Below are 17,306 nucleotides of genomic sequence, written 5' to 3' on the forward strand. Positions count from 1 at the left end.
GGGTACAGACTGATTCCCCCAATCTATTCAGTACTTTACGCCTGTTATGCATTCGCCTATTTACGTTTTCTATAATTTAATAGTTGGAATCGCGGGGACACGCATGCCGCGAATTCACGTCTCAAACAGGCCAATGTGTTGGAAAGTACGATAGGTGAAAAGTTTCCGACTTTTTGCGTCTAACTGAATACGGGCCAATGTCCTTGGTGAGTGCAGAAGAGTTGCCAGAGGCATTAATGCAGTATTATCCTATGTTCCTGCACAGCTGGGAGAGCGGGTCATAATGTCTCATTAGAGGGTGGGGACTCAACAACAGAGCCTACTCTCTCTGACAACCAAGGCATAACGAATGAAAGCAGATATTCTGTAGAGATACATTGAATTTTATTCTACCACATTACTTGTAGTCAATCATAGACCGCAAGATGACAGTTCCGTTACCAGGCCATGGCGCACGCGTGAATCATCAAATTCATATAAAAAAAAGCACATCTAGATCCCATGTTTGTAGAATCTACTAATGGTTTGGAAAGCTGCGATGCGTGATTTCTATCAGTACTGTCAGGAACCTGCCACATTGATTTCAGGACTGAATATACCCTATTATAGAGGTCGATTCATTTCGTTTTTGATCAGCTTTGTGGAAAAATACTATTTTTTGGGGCAGAAACAAACAGTGTTAAAAAAGGACCAAAACAATCTCCACCACTTGGAGCATCTAGGTATATTCTGCTCCCTCTCAGTCTGGCCCAATTGGTTCCTATTTTCATGTGTCGTGGCACTGCCCCCTGATATCACAATATTGGGACAAAGTCACATCTTTGGTGTCTAGGGTGCTCTGTATTCCCCCCCCCCCTAAGGACCCTTTACGTATACTTCTCTGTAAGCCCACTAGATCCCTCTAAGCCATGAAACCAACTTTGCGGCCACATTTATAATGCAGCCAAACTGTCGATTGCTACAATCTGGAAGCAAAGCGGGGCTCCAGCAATGACAGCGCTACTGAACAATATCCGATACTATGGAATATATATCACTGCTCTCCTCCAGGATACTGTGATAAAGCTTCATGCTACCTGGGACCCCTGGTACTCTACATTTCATAGACAACTACCAGGAATGGAATGAAGCTGGTCTTCTATGGCTTGTACAGCGTACAGTAGTTTGCCTCCCCTACCCCCTATATTTTCTATTTCTACCCTTCTTTTATCTTGCATTAATGGATTGTAATTTGTATATTTTATTGAGATGTTTTGGTTTTGATAAAAAAAAAAAAAATTAAGTTGAATATTAAACAGTGAAGTACACACTATTTTTTCAAAAACAATTCCTCGTACACAATTTGTAATGATAACTATGTTGTATCTTCTATCAACTACTATTATAAATAGATTCAAAAAAACAAAAACCTGCGCTAGTGCCACAAAAAATTATTGAAAGGTTGTATGGGCAGGACATAGTGCCTGAAAAATCGATTTAACCATCTGATCAACTAATGTAAAACGCGTGGGATCATAAATGACCATCTTACACCATACAAACCCCCCTCCTCAGAACCCACTGGATTGAACTTTATCAAATATGGCGAAAAAAGCTAATAAAAGAGAGTGCCTATCGCCATAGGGATGGGTTCGATGATTGACACCCCAGTTATCCCTCTGATCTGGCCGTTTGGTACCACAAAACAACTGAATCTATGCAATCTGGAAAAACGCGAGTGTACGAATTGGGTTGGGTGGATCAGAGATTGTCGGGAGAGCCAGACCATACTGCAAATTCATCGTGTCGTCATAATTTGTTTTCTTGAATAGTCTAACACCTTTTATTTTTTAATATATCTGAACATGTGACACATCTGCTGGGCAATACCAGCCCTGGCATGGTTATAGTAAGTAAAAAAGTCATTTAAGTTGGGTCCATGTTTGCATTAGGAAGGAACTCACAAGTGATCTAGAGGGTAGACTTGTGCGCAGGTACCATTTGCATTCCCAGTAGTTGCAATAACATTTGAGTAACCCAACCAAGACAAATTGATATCTGCTGGTCATCCAAGGCACATGTGCCTCTCAATACTAGAATACAAGCCACAGACAAAATGTATGGTATCACCGTTCTGCTCAATGAGGAATAATTATGATCTTTAAACCTATTTATGTCAGTCATGCATAGGACCAGTGCTACTGTATCCAACAGTAAAACTATACTTTATAATCCTAGCACACAACACCCACGTAGTGTATTGCACCTTACATTACATCCAAGTTGCTACGAAGCTACAATAGGTTCTCTGGGCTCGTCATGTTGAAAATGACAACTTCCAGGAACACATCAATTAGACCTTTGTCTCCGAAATAGGTTTTTTTCCTTGCAATCCAGAATTGTACATCAAAAAGCTCAAAGATGACAGTAATTGTAGACCATGACGGTGTGTGGAAAATACAGACAACAACAAGCAGGCTCTGGTAACCCTGATACAAAGCACAAAGCGTCAGGCGATTGCCGTCTTTAGATGTAGGATGAATAAGTGACAATGAGAGAAAGGGACTGGAGGAAATAGGACACTTCATTTCACAATGGACCCAATCTGTGGCAAGCTGCCAGGTCTTTCACATCTAACCTCACCACTTACAGGGCAGAAAATTAAAACGCACACAGGTTGTATACGTCTATAATGGTCTCACCTGTCATATAGCATTTCGTGTCCTGGGCCCTGCTTACTGGGTTGTTGTTTTTAAACATGTACAAATTGAAGGGTATTATGTTGGAGGTGCTAAGCTGCTTCCACATGTCATGATCAGGACTTGTCCATCGGCCGGCCAGCACATCGTACTCTCTCCGCCCCATGTGGATGAGCTTAGTCAGATGGTCAAAGAGACCGCCGTGATAGCCTACGATGAGCTGGAAGTTAGGGTTCGAGTCCAGGTAGATTTCACCATATGCCGTGTATAGAATTTGTTTGATCATCAGTCCAGAGCCGGTGAAGACAGCCATGGGGGTTCCGATGTTGTCGCAAGCGATGTAGAACTCATCCCCGCTACTTAGCTCCATGGCGAAGAGGTGGCCTTGTAGGTCATAATACAGGGAGGCAATCTCCGAGCTGGAGTGATTGTAGAAGTGCGTGATCCTGGTGGGGTTGGCAAGGTCGGCATAGAAGAACTGCAAATGTTGGCCATTATGGGTCTTTCGGGAAATTCTCCTTCCAAGTCCATCGTATCTGTATTTCACACCCCAGCCGCTCACTTTGTTATAAGCTTTGACGAGAAGACCGGCAGAGTTATAATCAAACATATCACTCCCCCTCTGCTTGAGGAAGCCATCTTCATCCATCCGATATTGGACATCGCCTAGTCTAGTTATCCGATCCCTCAAATCATATCTCAGTGGCATCAGGCGGATGCTGTTCCCTGGATTTAACAAGTGCAAATTTCCATTCAAGTCATAGTTGTATCTCCATTGCTGTTTGTCATTAACGAACACGGTTTGTAGCTGTCCATCGTTATCATATTCATACGTGTACCGTGTAGAGTTTGCATAGGGCCCGACCTTCAGCTCCTTCTTAACTACTCGGCCCATGTTGTCATATTGCAACATCATCCAAAACATCATGGATCTGAATATTTCATACTGCAACTCCCGGACTCGGCCGTAGGTGTCAAACTGTTTCGTGTGTGTCATCACCGCCGTAGTAATGATCTGGTTGATGTTGTAGTAAATAACTCCAAATTTGCCGAACTGTTCGGTTTTACCGGAGACGTCATCATACCTGTACAGGTCGATAGGCAGCGGCGTCTCGTTGATGACGGCCTGCATGCTGGTGACGCGGAAACTGTTGTCGTAATTGTAATCAAACCTGGCGTTCACCATCCCTTCCTCAGTGAATCGGAAAATCTGTCGGTCAATTAGAGGTCCTATCTGCCGGTATCGGATCGTGCAGGTGAAGCCTTCATTTTGCAAGTTGACCGTCTTCAACATGCCGGCGGTTTCATCGTAAGTGAAGGCTATTTTAGTGGTATCGTGCAAGATCTCTGCCAGCTTTGAAAGCTTGCCATATTTGTACATGATGCGCCTCCCAGTCCCCATATATAAGGTTTGGAGAAGCTGACCTTCTTCAGAAAAGTCCTGCAGCACGGAGGCATTGCCCTCCGGAGGCCGGTAAATATTCCGATAGTATCCGATGGAGCGGACCGTCTCCAAGGTTTGCCGGGCCACGTTGGGCATAGTTACAGAAGACAAACGATTGTTTTTGTCAAACTCAAAAATGTACTGTCTCTGGCTGTGAAGTAGTAACACCATAGACTGTGAAAGAAAGGAAAGACAAAAACATTTAATGAGTGTATTATTGTATATGTCTAGCTACAAAAATCATCCTATATTATTTATGAGCTTTAAAAGTTAAAGCCAAATATGGTTAAGCAACATAGGTAAGGCAATGCATTTAAAAGTGTTTCACTGGCCATTTATAGACCAGAAGGAAATTCCTCACACCTTCTCCAGGTAAGTGTAGGTCCATGACTTCCCATCAGCAAAGGTCCTGGAGATGATCTTGCCTGCCTGGTCATACTCCATCCTCTCAGACATGGTCCCTCTCTGAATACCTGCCACGTGTCCCCCAGGAGAGTAAGTCACATTCACCCCATTTAAGCCGTTAGATGGGGACCAGAGGCTGGGCCTGCCGGCGTGATCGTATAGAATCCTCAGGGTGAACTTCCGGTGGTCATCATTAATCTTCTCCGTCCTTGTAACACGATCGAAATCCAGGGACAGCAGGTTTCTATTATGGACCTATGGGAATATACAGAAACGAGCAGTCAAACACACAAACATTGTTGCTGTTCGAGGTCATTCAGTTTTTGATATATGCTTGTAATTTAAATTAACTTTAAATAAATATATATCATATAAATATTGAATGCCTCCTCCATTCTGTACATTAAATATTCATACACACACAGCGCGGAGTATTTGTATATGTGTGTGTCTCTAACACACGCAGGAGGCATCTAGGAACCAGTGAATATCACTGACGCGTAATTAATGATACCTAGTGAATTGCTAAAGCTCCTTTCACAAAATGGCTGCCTCCATCTACGGTAGTGCCTCAATGAATTCACTGTCCTAGCAGGACAGATGAATGGAGTATTCAATGAGTTTTATTATAATTACCTCATATTACTGTTGCCTCACCATATAGCAAAGGCTGCGTATAATGGGGGGGGGGGGGGGGGTGCCGGATGTGACAACAGGATTCAGGTGTTCTGAATAGATTTAGTAGGCACATGCTTATATCACCATGGGGCTAGTGTCCACCTAAAGACGGTATTAACCCTGCGTCGGGCGCAGCTGGCCTGACAGGCGCCACAAAACTGTTCTCGATCACCTCTCCGCCGCAAGGGGGCGCAGGGGCCTGCCCCTCCTAGTACCTTCCTATATCTAGGTGCTGTTTGAAACCCCCCTAGTCAGTTTTCCCGCCGCCTACGTGGTGTGCAGTAGTGACCTTCCTGGCCTCTCAGGCTCATTGCGCCCAAACTCGTCCGACTTTTGTAGGTACGTATTTCTTTAATTTTCTCACAATTTTGTGTATTTTGCTCATTTTATGAATGAAAATTACAAAGGTTGTGGGTATTTTGTGGAAATATGTAGGTTTGTCCAGGGGGGCCTCTTAGGCAAACTACGCATCTTAAAATTTAGTATTTTTTGTTTTACTTGCTTTAAGGTTAATAAATGTGGTTTTGTGAATCAGATTTCCATATATTCTATCTTTGTACATCCTAATGAAGGTCACTGATCACTTTAAGAGCGTTAGAATTGAGTTAATTAGGTGCTAATGACTATTTTATAACAGGCACCTGTCAGGCGCACTGTGCCCGAACCTGGGAGTCCCAGAGGTGCTGACGCAGGGTTAATAGATCACTCAGATCCTCGGCACCTAAAGACTGACGGCTTGTTTTTACGTTTTGGAAGTTTTCATGTATACAGTAACTTTTAGTTAAAGTTGTTCCGATATGTGGCATTTAATTTGTGCTGATCAGTTACATCAAAGTGAAGCGTTTGACTCAGAACATGGGAGCAGCCATCTTGTGGGCTGAGCTAATCTTTATCCGGAGCATACAGACTATTTTTAGTGTGTTTACGGCGGAAAACAAGAAACATTTTTATCTCAAGGAAATTCCTCTTACTCCAGAATGTCATTTTTACCTCAAAGTTCAAGGCATTAACATGCATCTGTCATTTACACACCGCAGATGCAGCCATTTTGTGGACAAAGGCCTAACCAGTTCCATAGGACACCGTGGCGTCACTGAGAAGTATATGCATATCCTTGTGTCGGACAGAACAGTTATATAAAAAAACATAAGAAAATACCATATATTTAGAGCAAAAAATGTTACCCTCAGACGGCGTCCAAACACAGTGACCTGTCCCCGCGCCTGTTCCTTGCGTTGTCGCCACTCCACCAAGTTCAGGCCATTATCGATGGGCAGGGTGATATTGCGTTTGCCAACGGTGGGGTTCACCGTACCAGCCAGCAGGTGAGGCTCTGTCTGCAGGGCAACCTCCATCCCATTCGCTAGAATTAGTCTCAGCGAACCATCTGCGCCAATGTAATAGCTGTTCCGCACTTGGTCTGCGGAAAGCAAAACATGCTGGTTATTTATCAAAGACCATTATCATGTGAAATCATTTCCTCCCCTCCGTCTATCTACCCAGAACGAATAAGAGGTTGTGTAATAAAGAAACAAACAAAAAATCGAGGACCGGCAACCTCAAATCAATCAGAGGAAAAGGAACAAGGAAAATGAATAACAAAAACATAAAATTCATAATTCCCCACTTAATACATAATTATATATACAATAAGAAAGCTCAAATCTAATTGTCAATATGCAAACAAATAAAATAAGGTGGGATAAGGATAAAGCCTCCCTATCAGTAAGTTACAAGGATGTAATACACTATACAGTAAGTATCTGTAGCAACAGAAGGCTATAAGGCAATGAAAATCTATGTTTGAATATATTAATAGGGTGATGAAAGAAATGGACAAGATGCTCTTATATCGAAATTAATGGGCTGTACCCAGATGGTGTCACACAAGCAGATTTCATGTTCGGACAGCCTTTAAAAAGCTGCAAGTTGCATTAAGAGACAGAGGGGTATATTTACTAAAGGTCGATTTTAAAATCGATCAAAATCGAACAACATCGATGTTGTGTTTCTGAGGCTAAATCACACATGTACATACTTAAAACACCCCAGAAAAACAACATCGATGTTAATCGATTTTAAATCGATTAAAATCGGCCTTTCATAAATATACTCCAGAATATCAGCTAGAACAGACAAAGGCTTCCAAGATGGTCTACGCTACGATGTTACGTCTCCTGAATTGAGCATTTAACCTCTCTCCAGAAATATCATGTACACAGGCAGCATTTGTCCCGATGGTCTGAATAACGCTCAGGAACATGGAAAATGAGTTTCTCTGGCCTTATTACAAGTTATAATATTGTAATAAATGCTAAAACCATGAAACTGATAGCATGTCATTAAAATCTACAATGGGTCATTACAGTACAATTGTAATCTGTGCTGTAAATTATTATACTGTCCATTTATGAGTGAGTGTTATTTTCAAATAAATCCCAGTTTCTATTAAATAGTGAAAGCTATGACCTAGTCTCACAAAGGGATGTTTATTGTTCTATAAAACGAGTCGAGGCCCCTATACGGGTCACACTGAAGGAAAGTATAATATCTGCAATAAAGTCGTTATCTGTAGGCTGTAGCGTCTATACAAGTATAAATCACCTTGCAGCAGCGTATAGAAGGCTCCCGATGCGGACAGGTTGGTCGTTATGGTAACATCATCCTTATTTGATGTCTCTACCTGCACATGGACCGAGCTGTCGGTGTCACTGTGGAAGCTGCTGACCTGACCCGTTGGGAACGTAACATTGGTCAACCGGCCAAAACTGTCAAACCTGGAAACGAGAAATGCGGCTGAGTGAGATACAAAGTTATAAATCAACACACAGCTGGGCAGGTGGGAAATGGGATGCTCTGATGGTGTACTAGTTACAGCGGAGGCGGCCATTTTGTTGGCTGTACACTGATGTCACATGTCACTGGTTCCTAGTGAATGCAAAGGTAGCATTTACATTAATATTGGTTCAGGCCACAAAATGGCTGCCTCTACTGTTGTACATTTTCAAGACTATTCCCATTGTGCCAGGTCTCCGCCATCACAGTAGTGGCAGAGGTACAATATGATGGGGGGCCCCCAGAACCACTTACACATTCACAATAGTGTTCAATCTGTCCAGTACCTCCTATCAACCTGCATAGATCTACAACCATAGTGTGTAAACTGCAATTTGCAAAACCTTTTAAGAACACTATAAACTAGAGACAGACAACAAGGAACATCACGGCCGAACACACTCGCATTATTGCACGGCAAGTAGGAATGCACAAAGCCGATACTGGTGGACGCTCAAACTCTGAGACACAAATAGGATTTCAGGCCTAGCCGATAGCGCTGGTAACTAACAGCGGGCCTGATTCAGAGCGGCTCGTTTGTTCCGAGCGATGTTTGCACAACTGCGCATGCCTACGGATTGTAATACGCATGCGCGAACCAGTCAGTGCGGCCGAAAATCGTTTGTTCGCTAAATAGCGAATGCCTGTTAATTTGAGTGACAGGAGGAGGCGTATGTGGGTGGTAACAGGGGAAGGTGCTTGAAAACGGGGAGTGGAGATCCGAACGCAGGCGTGCTTAAAGGTCAAAACGGGCGTTTTATGGGTGTGCATAATTAATACAGCAGCGTCACTGACCACGTCACGGGTTATTTTATAGTCAGAACTGCTCGCAAGATTGCGGTAGGAAAAACCAACCACAAGAATAGCGAGCAGTTCATACGCTGGTCGATGTACTCGATTAATCTAATAAATAGCGGACATGACGTAGGATGCGAGCGGCCAGGGGGCGTAGTTTTCCAAAAAGCGACCGCATGTTTGGTTCGCTCGTTCAGACCTAGAGGCGTGAACAGACCGCAAAGAGCAAACGGTTCATTTGAATAGCCACCCCTATTTTCTGAACGAGCGAGCGCAAATAGCGTCCGGCTCTGAATGAGGTCCAGAGTCCACTGTTGTGAGCGGTGAGAGCTGAACACAGAATCTGCACATTACAGTGGAGAGGACTCTGAGAACAGGTGGTGCAGAAAGGGTGTATATGGAATGGATGTGTGGATAACATGAAGTCACTAACGTTCCTTCAGAACTAAACGAAATTCTAGAGTCACCGCTCATTGTTACTGGTTAGCAAGGGAACAGAATAGCTGCAAACACGGTCAGGTTCTCAGACGGGAAAAGCACCAAACATGAAGAGATTTATTTATTCATCTAGTTTCCTTCTTCAAAGCAGCCGGGGGGGGGGGGTGATGAGAGTGTATAGATGGGGCCTGTAGTGACAGACATTATCTCTGATCTGTATATACAGTATGAGGGACCGTGTACACGTTCTCCCCTAATAGTGTTCCTCAGAGCAGCCGGGGGGATGAGAGTGTATAGATGGGGCCTGTAGTGACAGACATTATCTCTGATCTGTATATACAGTATGAGGGACAGTGTACACGTTCTCCCCTAATAGTGTTCCTCAGAGCAGCCGGGGGGATGAGAGTGTATAGATGGGGCCTGTAGTGACAGACATTATCTCTGATCTGTATATACAGTATGAGGGACCATGTACATGTTCTCCCCTTATAGTGTTCCTCAGAGCAGCCGGGGGGATGAGAGTGTATAGATGGGGCCTGTAGTGACAGACATTATCTCTGATCTGTATATACAGTATGAGGGACCGTCTACATGTTCTCCCCTAATAGTGTTCCTCAGAGCAGACGGGGGGATGAGAGTGTATAGATGGGGCCTGTAGTGACAGACATTATCTCTGATCTGTATATATAGTATGAGGGACCGTGTACACGTTCTCCCCTTATAGTGTTCCTCAGAGCAGCCGGGGGGATGAGAGTGTATAGATGGGGCCTGTAGTGACAGACATTATCTCTGATCTGTATATACAGTATGAGGGACAATGTACATGTTCTCCCCTTATAGTGTTCCTCAGAGCAGCCGGGGGGATGAGAGTGTATAGATGGGGCCTGTAGTGACAGACATTATCTCTGATCTGTATATACAGTATGAGGGACCGTGTACACGTTCTCCCCTAATAGTGTTCCTCAGAGCAGCCGGGGGGATGAGAGTGTATAGATGGGGCCTGTAGTGACAGACATTATCTCTGATCTGTATATACAGTATGAGGGACAATGTACATGTTCTCCCCTTATAGTGTTCCTCAGAGCAGTCAGGGGGATGAGAGTGTATAGATGGGGCCTGTAGTGACAGACATTATCTCTGATCTCTATATACAGTATGAGGGACCGTGTACACGTTCTCCCCTAATAGTGTTCCTCAGAGCAGCCGGGTGGGGGATGAGAGTGTATACATGGGGCCTGTAGTGACAGACATTATCTCTGATCTGTATATACAGTAGAGGGACCGTGTACAAGTTCTCCCCTTATAGTGTTCCTCAGAGCAGCCGGGGGGATGAGAGTGTATAGATGGGGCCTGTAGTGAGACATTATCTCTGATCTGTATATACAGTATGAGGGACCGTGTACACGTTCTCCCCTAATAGTGTTCCTCAGAGCAGCCGGGTGGGGGATGAGAGTGTATACATGGGGCCTGTAGTGACAGACATTATCTCTGATCTGTATATACAGTAGAGGGACCGTGTACAAGTTCTCCCCTTATAGTGTTCCTCAGAGCAGCCGGGGGGATGAGAGTGTATAGATGGGGCCTGTAGTGAGACATTATCTCTGATCTGTATATACAGTATGAGGGACCGTGTACACGTTCTCCCCTAATAGTGTTCCTCAGAGCAGCTGGGGGGGATGAGAGTGTATAGATGGGGCCTGTAGTGACAGACATTATCTCTGATCTGTATATACAGTATGAGGGACCGTGTACACGTTCTCACCTTATAGTGTTCCTCAGAGCAGCCGGGGCGGATGAGAGTGTATAGATGGGGCCTGTAGTGACAGACATTATCTCTGATCTGTATATACAGTATGAGGGACCGTGTACATGTTCTCCCCTAATAGTGTTCCTCAGAGCAGCCGGATGGGGGATGAGAGTGTATAGATGGGGCCTGTAGTGACAGACATTATCTCTGATCTCTATATACAGCATGAGGGACCGTGTACACGTTCTCCCCTAATAGTGTTCCTTAGAGCAGCCGGATGGGGGATGAGAGTGTATACATGGGGCCTGTAGTGACAGACATTATCTCTGATCTGTATATACAGTAGAGGGACTGTGTACAAGTTCTCCCCTTATAGTGTTCCTCAGAGCAGCCGGGGGGATGAGAGTGTATAGATGGGGCCTGTAGTGACAGACATTATCTCTGATCTCCATATACAGTGTGAGGGACCGTGTACACGTTCTCCCCTAATAGTGTTCCTCAGAGCAGCTGGGGGGGATGAGAGTGTATAGATGGGGCCTGTAGTGACAGACATTATCTCTGATCTGTATATACAGTATGAGGGACCGTGTACACGTTCTCCCCTAATAGTGTTCCTCAGAGCAGCTGGGGGGATGAGAGTGTATAGATGGGGCCTGTAGTGACAGACATTATCTCTGATCTGTATATACAGTATGAGGGACCGTGTACACGTTCTCCCCTAATAGTGTTCCTCAGAGCAGCTGGGGGGGATGAGAGTGTATAGATGGGGCCTGTAGTGACAGACATTATCCCTGATCTGTATATACAGTATGAGGGACCGTGTACACGTTCTCCCCTTATAGTGTTCCTCAGAGCAGCTGGGGGGATGAGAGTGTATAGATGGGGCCTGTAGTGACAGACATTATCTCTGATCTGTATATACAGTATGAGGGACCGTGTACACGTTCTCCCCTTATAGTGTTCCTCAGAGCAGCCGGGGGGATGAGAGTGTATAGATGGGGCCTGTAGTGACAGACATTATCTCTGATCTCTATATACAGTATGAGGGACCGTGTACATGTTCTCCCCTAATAGTGTTCCTCAGAGCAGCCGGGGGGATGAGAGTGTATAGATGGGGCCTGTAGTGACAGACATTATCTCTGATCTGTATATACAGTATGAGGGACCATGTACACGTTCTCCCCTAATAGTGTTCCTCAGAGCAGCCGGGGGGGATGAGAGTGTATAGATGGGGCCTGTAGTGACAGACATTATCTCTAATCTGTATATACAGTATGAGGGACCGTGTACACGTTCTCCCCTAATAGTGTTCCTCAGAGCAGCCGGGGGGATGAGAGTGTATAGATGGGGCCTGTAGTGACAGACATTATCTCTAATCTGTATATACAGTATGAGGGACCGTGTACACGTTCTCCCCTAATAGTGTTCCTCAGAGCAGCCGGGGGGATGAGAGTGTATAGATGGGGCCTGTAGTGACAGACATTATCTCTGATCTGTATATACAGTATGAGGGACCGTGTACATGTTCTCCCCTTATAGTGTTCCTCAGAGCAGCTGGGGGGGATGAGAGTGTATAGATGGGACCTGTAGTGACAGACATTATCTCTGATCTGTATATACAGTATGAGGGACCGTGTACACGTTCTCCCCTAATAGTGTTCCTCAGAGCAGCCGGGGGGATGAGAGTGTATAGATGGGGCCTGTAGTGACAGACATTATCTCTGATCTGTATATACAGTAGAGGAACCGTCTACATGTTCTCCCCTAATAGTGTTCCTCAGAGCAGACGGGGGGATGAGAGTGTATAGATGGGGCCTGTAGTGACAGACATTATCTCTGATCTGTATATACAGTATGAGGGACAATGTACATGTTCTCCCCTTATAGTGTTCCTCAGAGCAGCCGGGGGGATGAGAGTGTATAGATGGGGCCTGTAGTGACAGACATTATCTCTGATCTGTATATACAGTATGAGGGACCGTGTACATGTTCTCCCCTTATAGTGTTCCTCAGAGCAGTCGGGGGGATGAGAGTGTATAGATGGGGCCTGTAGTGACAGACATTATCTCTGATCTCTATATACAGTATGAGGGACCGTGTACACGTTCTCCCCTAATAGTGTTCCTCAGAGCAGCCGGGTGGGGGATGAGAGTGTATACATGGGGCCTGTAGTGACAGACATTATCTCTGATCTGTATATACAGTATGAGGGACCGTGTACACGTTCTCCCCTAATAGTGTTCCTCAGAGCAGCCGGGGGGATGAGAGTGTATAGATGGGGCCTGTAGTGACAGACATTATCTCTGATCTGTATATACAGTATGAGGGACCGTGTACATGTTCTCCCCTTATAGTGTCCCTCAGAGCAGCCGGGAGGATGAGAGTTGGTTTTACAAACCTCTATCTTAGCACATGTGCAGAAGGGTGAAAAGGTTTAATATCCGGCAAAGTTACTGGTTCTGGTTATTTTGGATTTTTCTCATTTTTTTTCTCTATTTTTTTTAAATAACGAAGTGGAGTGAAGCACGAAACTCTGCCAGCAGTGAGCTTATTTGTATCACTGCAATCACTGATATATATATATATATATATATTTACGTTCCGATGGCATAGATAGCAAATTATTATTTGGGCTCAGGCACAAGAAGAAAGTCTAGATGACTGTCCTGTTCATCTAGTGGTGAACACAGCTTTAATGGGCAGGGAACAATATGCTACAAAGATGTTCGGTACACGCAACATCTATCAATAGCCCAGGAAGGGTCATGAACGCAACACCCGGTCACTATTCTGTATCCACCATGCCCTTTTGTAGAGTCCAGGCTACGTACGTTTGGCAATGATCTCTAAGGCTGTTAATTCTGTGTTTACCTGCCCCCCTCCCGAAAAAAAAAAGCACAGCCCTTAGTTTGTGACTTAAGAGCCACATGTAACAGCCAGCGTGATTCCAGCGAGATAGTCACTAGATTTAAAGCAGCAATTCATTTACCACGGCAAAAAAAAAAATTATTTAGTTTTGCCTGTAATCTGATTGACGCCTTAAATCTAGTGACAATGTGGATGGAATGGCGCCAGCTTCATCTAATCGCAGCCAATTACATTTGGACCCAAAACTCTTACGACTTAAATAGTTAAACATACATGGCGTATGCATCCTCCACAAATATGATTCGCCCTTGAATTAATGGTCCACGTGATACAGTAGCTTAATATTACCGGTGGGATCTATTCTTTATGAGCCATAAAACTAACAAACAAAAAACCCAAATCTGTACACTTGAATTTGCGCTTAAAAGATGGTAACCTGCGCATATTCTTACCCATCTGACACAAGGTTATTTGGAGCCCTGTTAGAAGTGTCTACAGTACAGAAAATTCTGAATTGTGTAACTGTGAGTAATTATTGATAAAATGATGCAGTATCTCCGGAGACAGGAACAACATAGCCAAGATGTGTTAGATACAGTTAGAGATGATCAGACTACATGGACAGAACGCACTGTACAGTAATTTATGGGAGCATTACTACGGCTATAAAATCGGTTCTTGGTGTTCTCCTAACTTATTTTTATTACCCTGATCACAATAGAACATATTTCCTCCACCTTCACAGAAATTGTATTTTTTGTATCTAAAGCTGAAGCAAATCCATCCCTTTTAAGAAAGCTCTACAAAAAAAAAAAAAAAAACAGTAAGTGGAACCCCCTGAATCTAATTTCTGGCTTTCAATGCCGCCCGCCAATTGTCGTCATGCTGGAAATAGTCTCAAATGGAAAATACTGACCCCGTATCCAATTTAACATTGGCAGAATTACATTTATAAAACGCAGTTTCTTCCAGAGTTGGTCAATAATTTATGTCGACAGGCTTTTAGATTTAGCTTGAAACAAAAGCAAAAAAATTCCCCACAACTTAGAACGATAATCTTTCACGGTGATGTATTGTAGTGTGAAACAGATTTCCAATCCGAATAACATGTTTGGACAGCATTTGAAATGTGCGGTTCCAGTTGGGAGATCAGAAATAGAGAGTAACAATATAAAATGAGAGAGATTATAAAATGTAAATACTTACTCGTAGAATGTGGTCCACCCGTTCTCGTTGCTCTTGGTGGCAAGAAGACCAGAATTTCCATGGTAGGTCATCATGGCAAGCTCGTTACCTTGTTCCGACACACTTTTGAGGGCAGTGTTTGTGCCAATGGTCAACCAGAAGACTTGTCCGTCGGGTACTACCAACCAGAGTGGCATGCCGGTAGAATCCCGCCTTATGTTTAGAGTATTTCCATTGTTATCAGTGATAAGAGTAAGGTCTCCATCCCCGGTGTAGGTAAAGTTGTAGAGATAATCCCCAGTTGTAAGGCTTTGGGTGTACAGGTGTCGTCCAGTAGTGTCAAACAAATACAACTCCTGGTCAATGGGAGAAGACACCTCGTACAGGTTCTGACTGTTGAGGAATGGCTTGTTGGTACGAATAAACCGAATCCTGATATTTCCGAGATCTGCTACATACAAGTCCCCATCGGCACATACAGCTAGAGACGATGGTGCGTTCAACTTGGCATCCTTTGCATAACCGTCGTCTCCTGAAAAGCACTCGCAACTGGGATCATTCTTGCAGTCACAGCCACTCGGAGCACCAGCCACCAGCGAGATTTCACCATTGGTGGTGACCTGTCTGATTCTATTAATCTTTTTCTCATCCGTTTCGGAGATATACAAGATGCCATTATGGGAAACGGCCAATGCAGTGGCCGCCTCCAGGGTAGCATGGACTGCTACCCTGCTGAGGAGGAAGTGGTCGATGCCGGGGACCTGGCAATGCATCGGTCTCCCAGCCACAATGCGCACTTGGTGATTTTCCGAGATCTGCAACACCACGTTGTTATCGAGGACATAGAGGGAGTTATCCATTGGGTTTACCGCCATGTCTGTTGGCCATTCCAAGCGAACCTAAAATGAATCATGGGTACATTTCACAAATTGACCAACATTTATAAGAATATGAAAACACTGAGAGGTTTTTAATACTCCTTATAGGGGTCCATATTTAATGTGAACCAGTTATGAGCCTTTGGTGGAGGCAGCCATTTTATGAGCTTACCCAAAATCCTGCTCCTCACACTTTATTGAACATTGATTCAGATGACAAAATGGCTGTCACACCGGTGCACGCTGCTCTACACTTCAATGACAAATTCTACTGCACCAAACAACACGTGTGTGCAGATTCTGACTAAATATGTAGCTCTACACCAATATCATACCACACTAATGACAACTACCTGCTTTATGTCATAGTTTTGCTACATTAGTGTTAAAATTACATAATGGAAACATACACATTTCATTTAGTACCATATTTAGCTCTAGTGTAGCCTCGTTTCATATCATTCTTAAATTTCCTTTCAATAAAAAAGCAGCAGAAGGCATCCGCTCTATGCCATCACAATGGGCGTTTCCAAAGCTTATAACGCCCAAGAGCGCTACGCGATTTCACCTGGCATTATAAAAGCTGCTGAAACCCAGATGCATTGAAATGAAAGGAAAACACTGTAAGCATTAACACATGGGAGCTGATTCTGTATCGGATGGGTCTCTGAGCACGGACGCAAATGGCGAGTGCACAGAGTGCGAGATGTGAATTTACGTTTTATTGCGCATGTCCATGGAATTCGGCAGGACTTGTCTTTCCGTGATATTGGGCGTTTCAGGGTGGGAGATGGGCGGCGAAAAATGTGAACCGCCCTTACTTATGTGAGCGTCATGGAAGTGCAGTGCGCAAATCAGCACCACAAGCTGGTAAACAGCTAATAATGCATGAAAGCAGCGTTTTGCCTCAACGATAAAAAAACCCCTTCAGCAATGCTCCCAAAATGCTTCCGACCATTAGTACGCAGCGCAAATAATGCCGCTCCTAAAACGCAGGCGTGACACCGGCCCAATGTCCATTGCAGCACGGTTAGAGGATTCGCCCATGTGACGCCATTAGAGTGACAATTATTGAGTGACTGCTTTCTGTAACCAAAGTCTCTCAGATACAATGTCACAATGCAGAGATTCCCTGCTAGCCGAGGGCCGCAGATGGGGAGCGCACGCAGACTGCGTTATCCCACCACAAGGCCCGGAGCCGTCTTATGTTCCCACCTGCTGATTATGATGTCCTGATATCACTTATTAACTCTTTCCTCAATGGCAGTCTGCCCGCAGGAGGGGGGGCTGCATCTCGTCTGAATGCCAGGCAAGCTCTGGATTAGATCCTTCCTGGCAGCCGGCCCGCTCTACTC

At 44.4% G+C, this 17,306-nt stretch overlaps 1 protein-coding gene across 1 annotated transcript in view; it reads right to left on the reverse strand.

Moving 5' to 3' along the window:
* TENM4 (teneurin transmembrane protein 4) overlaps positions 1-17,306 on the reverse strand; it is a 677,831-nt gene that overhangs the window by 12,245 nt on the left and 648,280 nt on the right. The window contains 5 exon segments of the mRNA XM_088459938.1: positions 2,682-4,296; positions 4,486-4,782; positions 6,390-6,625; positions 7,810-7,982; positions 15,095-15,972. Coding sequence (XP_088316064.1) covers positions 2,682-4,296; positions 4,486-4,782; positions 6,390-6,625; positions 7,810-7,982; positions 15,095-15,972 — 3,199 coding nt within the window.

The sequence above is a fragment of the Taudactylus pleione genome, unplaced genomic scaffold, assembly GCF_031769625.1.
Source record: "Taudactylus pleione unplaced genomic scaffold, aTauple2 ptg000954l, whole genome shotgun sequence".
NCBI lineage: Eukaryota > Metazoa > Chordata > Amphibia > Anura > Myobatrachidae > Taudactylus > Taudactylus pleione.